Source organism: Oncorhynchus mykiss, chromosome 5 (assembly GCF_013265735.2).
Source record: "Oncorhynchus mykiss isolate Arlee chromosome 5, USDA_OmykA_1.1, whole genome shotgun sequence".
In the NCBI taxonomy this organism is placed as follows: domain Eukaryota; kingdom Metazoa; phylum Chordata; class Actinopteri; order Salmoniformes; family Salmonidae; genus Oncorhynchus; species Oncorhynchus mykiss.
The window spans coordinates 28,659,386-28,667,536 of NC_048569.1; the positions used below are offsets into that span (position 1 = coordinate 28,659,386).

The following is an 8,151-nucleotide window of genomic DNA, read 5'->3' on the forward strand; positions in this document are numbered from 1 at the left end:
CAATAAAGATGAACAAACAAATAATTTACTGTGAAGTATTCCATGCCGTTTAAACATTTGTTTCTTATTTAGATGGGTTGTTTGGTGTGAGGAATGAGGTGGATCTGAGATGGCTAGTAATGACTCAAAGAACATTCTTGATAGACCCCCTTGGGGCTGACTAAAAGGCACACTTGTCTAGGCATTGGCACAAATGGCTATTCAATAAAGCAATCCATGTGCTTTAATAAGACGTCACTGGAGAAACCATAAGGCGTCTACCACTGTCAGTTTACACTTGTGGTTGAACAAATAGTATCCTAAGTCATGTGTCAATGTCAACAGTATTTATTTTTTTAGAAACAGGTCAAGTATTCATATTTCCCATTACAATGAAAGGCTATTCATCTGAACTATACAGAGAGCAGATAGGAACTCTGATATATACAGTCCTTTGGGATAGATACAAGCATAACCAGTTTATTTCCTGCTCCTCTTGGGAAGTGCAGCCAAATCCACTAAGGCACAGTACAGGTGAAGGGCCACCTGTAGACTGGGCTCTGGTCCAGTGCTGGTCCGCTTCCTTTAGGCAAGGGCAGGAAAGTCTTCTGGGTCGTCAGGGTTTGGGGCCTGTCCCTGCTGGAATCGGGCCTAGGGAGAATCAATCAGTCAACTTATGTGTATCAACACATTGGTAAGGAATATGCTGCCCAAAGGAATATTGCAGTGCTATTCACAATTGAATGAGACAGGCAGAAAGGCAACAGGGTGAACTGAACCTGCCCACCATCCTTGCTGCCTTTGGCAATGGTTTCAAACCCCTGATGTATATGTAACAGGACCCATTCAGTTCAGACATACCTTCTCAGGAGGCTTCTGGGGAGAAATGGTCTCTGGCCGTGTGGCTGGGCCACCTCGTCCACCTCTTCCTCCTCCTCTGGTACCCCGTGAGGGTCGTCCCAGACTGCCAAAGTCAATCTTCAGCTTGGCTGTGATGTCATTGGCAGGGCGACGGAGGGCTGCAGCGTCATCCTCCTCAACCTCCTCCTGTTGATCAAGAGAAACGAGACACAAGTACCATATAAATCAGTTTGCTGTAATTCAATGAGGCCCAAAAGAAACAAGCAGTGATATTAGGCATCCTGTTTTTGCAGCATTTGTGTAAGATTCCTCACCTCAACCTGTTTCTTGGACTTGTGGATGACCACAGAGTCAGAGGGCACAATGGTATCAGCCTTGCGCAGGTTGAACTCCTTCTTGGGCCGGTTCTGTTCCTGTAGGGCTTTCCACTCGTCCAGAGACATCTCCACGGAAACCTCCACCACTGCTTCCCCCTCGCCTTCAGTCTCCGGGGCACTGCAGAGAATCAACAGATTACTATGGGGATGGAAACCTGAAACTCATTCTATAACTAGAGTAAATGTGAGCATTTAAAATGATAATGTCTGAGTTCAGGGTATGTATAGACCAGAATATGTAGTGAGTATCATAGAGGATTTCCATAAAGTAGTAAGCTACACAAGTATATTATTTGCACTCTCACTGTGTTGTCTGATTAACATTGCTGCGCTGGTCAGTCACTTGGCTCGCTCACCGATTTGCTCCAGTCTCTGCGGAATCTGCCACCTCATCTCCATCCCCTGCCTCAGTGGGAGCCCCATCAGCGGCAGCACTAAAATAGATAAACAGTATAACTACAGTAACAATCATTCAAGACAATTCATATGAAAGTGCTGATGAAGACGTGCCAAGTCACATTGGTTGAGACCCACCTCAATGAGACCCAAAGGAATATATTGGCTCTCATTGTAATATTTTTTCAAGAGGCAAGCCACAGCTTGGCTAGTTCCATCCAAATCTCATTGACAACTATTTGAAGTCTGAACAACTTCTGTATGGGATTGTACGTTAGAATGAGAGCACTGGCTTTCAGCACTCACATTTGATTGGGTCCGAGTAGAAATTATATTGCCCATCAGGAGGGACATTTTCTTGTTTGAGCTTCGTTTCGTCCCAGTATTTTCCAACAGTGTTGGACAATGTTTTAGTAGCCTATGCAGCACTACCATCACTAGCTAGCTTGTTGCCAGTCAGAAACTCTGAAACCGGTTTGGATCAACGCAAAATATTTGACTGGTTTTCACCTAGACTACTGTACTAAACACCTTTTATAGTCTTCCTGAAGAAGACTTCAAGGCATTTGAACAGAATGTGAGATACCTGGGTTTGAGGCTACACCTACAAACAGTCCAAACTAGGACAGCAGAGTACACCTATAGCTACTCAAACACTGAGGCAGTTAAATGTCTCACATTTACAGTCCTAATGTGCGTACTCACCTCATGTGGTCCCTCATGGATCCCCAGTTACGTGGACCACTGCCCCCTCGCTTCTCCTCTGGCCTGACACCACTGCAACAGGCAAAAGTTTAAATGTCATCAACCTCAACTATTTTCTCATAATCCAAGTACAACACACACATGCATTGTGAAACAGACAAACTTGATTTAAAAGCAATGTGATAAGTTTTGTTCTTACGTTCTATCGCTGCCACTGTGGCGCTCAAACTCCCTTTTGCCTCTCTGGTCAAAGCCATCTGTGGATCTGAAGTTGCTGTTGCCGCGCATTCCTCTTCCACGGCCACCACCTCGGCCCCTTGCGGCACGCTCACCCTGATCCACAGGCCTGTTTTTTTTTTGGGGGGGGGGGGTAGCGGTCAGTTAACATAAAAAAAACTTAGTCTCACAGCCGCCTGTCCATTTCAATAGTCAGGCAAAAGCACACATTTCAGCAAATAAACACCCGGTTCTAAATGGATTGTTTGAAAGAGGTTCTCTTGTTTACAGGTTAAAGCTGCCATATAACTTACCGGGCGACCTGACCAAATTCTCACAGAAATACGAATTACTGATCTCATTCTCATTGAAAACAAGTCTATGCAGCGACAGATCTGTTCCATTTCTAAGCTTCCATTCTAAGTTGTTTTTGCATCTTACTTTCAGCTTTGTGCACCAGCTTCAAACCAGACATTAAAACCAGTAGATGATAGGAATACATGGATGATGTCAATGCTATGAAAAACATTTTGTTTGGCCATTCTGGTGATTGTAATTTACATAGGCTTTTGGCATAGCTAGTTGCTATGCAGTAGCCGATCAGCAGAGATCGTGACGTCACGCTCCATACCTGACACTTGGGTAGGGTGATAAAAAAATATGCTGTGGTGATATTTTGGCTAATTTGATGGTATGGCAGCATTTTGTTTCTGAAGTTCAAAATATGTTTGAGTTGTGCATGAGCCTAGAAAAGGTAAAAAAAATGAATTCTACATGGTTTTAGTAGGCTCTCCATTATGATGGTTGTATTTGCAACCAAACTAGGACAAAAATTAGTGAAGTTGACCAACATGGTAATTTATCACTGTATAAAAATCACCTTTAGACTATTGTAAAAATCTGTACAGGTTTTCACAATATATTGCCCAGCCCTACACTTGAGGCATGCTTCAAACTGAAAAAATAATATTTTTGTTACTGAAAACAAATTTTATAGCGGTTTAGATGGTACAATGAGTCATTCTCTACACTGCTTGTTTAAGTGAACTATTAGAATTTTAGCGACCAGGTAAAGGTGGAGCGATCTTTGCATATTGCATTATTGTTTAATTTGTTAAATTAAATAATTCTGTAATCACCCGTAAGAAACTGCTAGCCATTGGCTGCTAACAGCTTAGAGCTGCTAGCTAAATGGCAAACACAGTCAACTTCAGGAGTACAGAACACTAGAAATTAGGCCAAAGAGAATAACAGTCAGACTAATTATTCCGTCAAGGGAAGTTATTTTTTATAGAGGCATAAGAAATAGCGCAGGAAACAAAGAAATGTATTATAATGTTGAAATTAAACAGTCAACTATGCAAATGAGCAAAAGCTGCGTGCATTAAGGAAATAGACACCTGGCTCAAATAGCCAGACTAATTAATGCGTTCCAGTTGTGTTCAGTTTATTAATCAAAGAAACACCCGAGATATTAATTGAAGTTCCAGGGTAAGGAGGGGTGTGCCGAGTACTCAGACAAAAGGAGAATTGGTAGGGATGAGGAATTTGCCGTATACAACGATGTTGTCATTATCTGTAATCTGAGAAAGTTGCTAAAAAAGGTAGCAGCTGTCAGTAAAGACACCGGCAGGATGCTGCCTGCTGCCATGATTGATTAGAACAAACATCTCGTGTCCAGGACTTGCACCATGTCCCACTTTCACTCACAACTCTCCCTTCCGTCTCCAAACAAAATCAGTAGCTAGGCATTATTCCTGCTATCGAACTGTTTATATTTTCAGTCGGATTTGCTGAGGCCATGTTGTGGCAGTTGTCTGTGTTTACTTTGTCCGGCAACTAAATTCACCAGACACGCGAGTCTCCCTTACTATGAATATTTCTCCGACATGTTTTCCAAGCAACAGATTAGAAGATAAAATTACACATTTAAATAGTTCATTTTGACTGTACAAATGTTGTAGCATAGGCTACACGCTGGGAGAGAAATGTTGCTCCTCTCGAAAGTAAAACAATGTAGCCTAGGCTACTAGAGCGAGAACATCTGGAATAAATGCAGGCAGCAGTAATCAGCCATGCATCATTTATGAACTCATTTTGTTGATAATTAGGACTATGAAAGTAAGTAACGTGCATTTCAGATGTCGGATCATGAGCAATGTGTGAATGAGTGAAGGAACAGAAGCACTTTGAGTGATGGCGCAGCACTTTAGTACAGGCTTTACTGCACTTCTGGGTTTTCCGAACACAAGTAAAGACAATTACGAGTAACCTATCAAGTGTGAAACGGATAGGATTACAAGAGTTCTGCACACCCCTAGTAAAGCGCATGATGACTCCACCTGAAGGCACTGGTTGGCCAGTTGGCGTGAACATGAATACAACTATCCAGTTCTCTCAGCTCTGCAAAGTGGGGGTCAGCATAGAAAGAAAACTGAAGGTAATTACACATGTTAATACTTGAATAGCCTATGGCTGTTTACACAGGCAGTGTAAAATTATCAGAATGGGGCTATTTCCATTGATCTTCTGGAAAATAACACTTGCCCTTTAATCAACCTGTCTTTTTCAGAGCTAATTTGATTGGTCAAAAGTCAGTTGGGCTGCCTGTGTAAAAGCAGCCAATGTCATGTTCAATCGGTCAACCCAGAAAATTCCCACCTCTAGTGTATAACTAACTACCTTTCAATTGAGTATCCTAGCGGAGCCTCACTGTCGTTCTGCCTCCGATCCCGGAAGGCAACTCGTCGCTCCCCCTTCTCCTCCACCTGGCCAGGTGCACCTCGAGGAGGATATTTCTGACCTGCACATAAATCACGACAAATTACGTAATCACCCCACACACCCCCTAAGCTGGCCACTTCAAAAAGGCCTCCATGTACTGTAGGTTACTAGCTAAACCTAACTAGATAGCTTGCTAGTTAGCTAGCTAGCATGTGATAGAAATAGTTATCACTAGCTTACAATCTATACCGTGCTAGCAATTCCACGAAAGTTCCTGTGAAAATATGAAGTTAACTACCTAGCACAACCCCCATGTTGCACTGAAGTTGGCTATTTAGAAATCTAACTAGTTAGCTAACAAGGTAATTCAGTCAGCTACTACGTCAGCCAGACGGCGAACATGTGCATAATAACGTGGAGTTCCATAACACATGGATGGACACGCGACGGACAGGAATAATTCATTTTTATCATTAGTGTCAATTATGCAAGTTTGACACGCCGGAATTGTTTTAGATAACTAACGTTACACCTTAAAAGCACTTGACACGTGCCGTCAATACTGCCCATCTTCACGTCAACGTTAGCTAGCTAGGCCTTCACCCATTGCATGGACTTACCCTGTACATTTTTTGCCTGTGAATGGTTGCCTTCCACAGCATTCAAGGGAGTTCTCTTGTCCTTTTGAGACTCCTTCTTGACAGGTTTGGATGTTGTATCAGTTCTTTTCAGCTCATCCTTTTTCTTCTGTTTTTCCACCTGCGCCTGGCGAATAATATCGAAAGGGTCGGCCTCGTTGTCTAAAAGCTGACCAAAACGGTTTGTCACGGCGCATCCAAAACCAGCACTTTCGGTGGGATCTTCAACTATACCCTTCATGTTGAGAATGTTTTTCAAAATCAGCTGGAAGAAAACCTGGGTTACATACAATGCTAAAGCTAATGACGTTTTTTTACGAACCGAATGATTCAAGAACAAACATATTGACCTGTGATTAAATTATGAACATCCCCCTGCATTAACTTGGAACCTGGCAGGCTACAGCATTTGAGCATGCGGTATGTCCAAAATGGCGGATAATTTATATACAACCCAGCCCCATAATATTACAATATTATTCATGAGGTGTTAAAGAAACACACCACGTTAACGTCATCATTGCGTAAAGGCGTGCTTTTGGGTATGGTTTTTGGCACTTATTTCTATCATGATCAATTAGGTTTTCTGCAGGAATTTCATAGATGTTCTTTAATTGACACAAGCTGTCTCCAAATAATCAATGGGCACATTCGATCACTTTTGTCAAGAGGTTGGTCATCTCCATTCAAAGTGTGTTGAAGCATGCCACCCTGCAACCCACTGCTGGCTTACCTCTGAAGATAAGCAGGGTCAGTCCCTGGATAGGAGACCAGATGCTGCTGGAAATGGAGGGCCAGTAGGGGGCACTCTTCCCTAAAGAGATCCCAGGGCAGTGAAGGAGACACTGCTGTCTTTCAGATGGGATGTTCAATGGGTGTCCCAGATCTCTATGGTCATTAAAAATCTCATGGCACTTATTGTAAGAGATGGGGCATTAACCCTGGTGTCATGGCTAAATTCCAAACCTGAACCCATTTCATAATGGCTACCTAATCATTAGCATATATTACCTCTCCAGCTGATGTGTTCTGGCACAAAAATGGTTGCTGTGCATCACCCAGGTGGGTACTACACATTGAATGAGGTGAATTTCACCCTACTATGTAAAGTGCTTTGAGTACCTCAGTTGGTAGAAACAACTAATAACTAATAACTGTCAAACAGTTATTCGAGAGTCAAAATGTACTACGAGCAAATAGGATAATTTTGGTCATAAAGTGAGTCTCGTCTAAAACAGAGTTTGGAACATCCGTGCGTCCCAATGGGTAAAATAAGGTTGTGTTTTGATTTGACAATGTCCATTTACCCACTAACATTGTGTGTATCGCTGCGGTGATTGCCCTCTATCCATTAGCATAGACAGTGAGACAGACCTGCCCAGCAGCTCTGACATTGTTAACATAATACATGTTGCACATTTTTGTACTTAAGAAATACTGCAACAAACACCTTCACTAGAAGTTAAATTGTGCAACAAAAACATCCCCGGGAAAAATGTCAAAATTCATTGCAGATTTATTGAGTTATCTTAGATTCCTTCTGGGGGTTTGAGGAAGTGAAATAGGCTACAGTCCAGAGATATTCCCTAGTTATGTAGAGATCCTGACCGCTAAATGATCATGACCTCTACATAAAAGTTTTGTCGAGATTGCGAGAAATTTTAAATATGACTGGATCTATTGATTATAGATTGACAGTATAACTTAAGCGACAGCCCATGGTGGATCAGCACATATTTTTTTAAATCGATGGCAACACTTCCTTTTAACATCATGCTTTCATGTGTTTGGAGCTCATTGTCATTTATAAATTAGAACGTTAGCAAGCTAAATGTCCCTTACCTTGAGCTAAGACTTCGTGGTTCAACTAAGCCCTCGTGGGGTATTTAAGCCTTGAAGGATGCCTGACAGTCAGCCCTGTCTCCCAGGCTGAGTGGGTTTCTATTTTCTACACCTGTCAGGTGGATGGATTATCTTGGCAAAGGAGAAAAGCTCACCAACAGAGATGTAAACAAATTTGTGCACAGAGAAATACAATTTTTGTGCGTATGGAAAATGTCTAGGATCTTTTATTTCTGCCATTGAAATATGGGATCAACACTTAAATACCAAAGGTATTTAATTTTCTTCTGTGTATTTGTTTCAAACGAAAATTAAGAAATATATCCCTTAATTTAACCAGGTGTTGATCTTAACCAGGTGTTGAGAAAATAATACCATTAGGACTCAAGAGAGCCTTGAAAAGGCCAGTCTTG

At 42.0% G+C, this 8,151-nt stretch overlaps 1 protein-coding gene across 1 annotated transcript; it reads right to left on the reverse strand.

Moving 5' to 3' along the window:
* Positions 1-311: 311 nt before the first annotated feature.
* LOC110523552 (intracellular hyaluronan-binding protein 4) lies at positions 312-6,339 on the reverse strand. The gene is made up of 8 exons (XM_021602343.2): positions 5,879-6,339; positions 5,217-5,337; positions 2,518-2,664; positions 2,319-2,390; positions 1,574-1,651; positions 1,155-1,335; positions 841-1,026; positions 312-630 (listed from the first exon to the last, which is right to left on the reverse strand). Exons 1-8 carry the CDS (start codon positions 6,135-6,137, stop codon positions 565-567), a joined length of 1,110 nt encoding a protein of 369 aa, XP_021458018.1. The 5' UTR covers positions 6,138-6,339; the 3' UTR covers positions 312-564.
* Positions 6,340-8,151: the final 1,812 nt, after the last annotated feature.

Bases quoted from the DNA above. Each gene is read 5' to 3' on its own strand.
- LOC110523552 (XM_021602343.2), bottom strand. From the start codon at position 6,137: ATGAAGGGTATAGTTGAAGATCCCACCGAAAGTGCTGGTTTTGGATGC. The intron at 2,665-5,216 runs GTAGTTAGTTAT...AAAAAAAAACAG, and splicing joins CTAGGATACTCAATTGAAAG to GCCTGTGGATCAGGGTGAGC. The intron at 2,391-2,517 runs GTAAGAACAAAA...TGCCTGTTGCAG, and splicing joins CACAGTGGCAGCGATAGAAC to TGGTGTCAGGCCAGAGGAGA.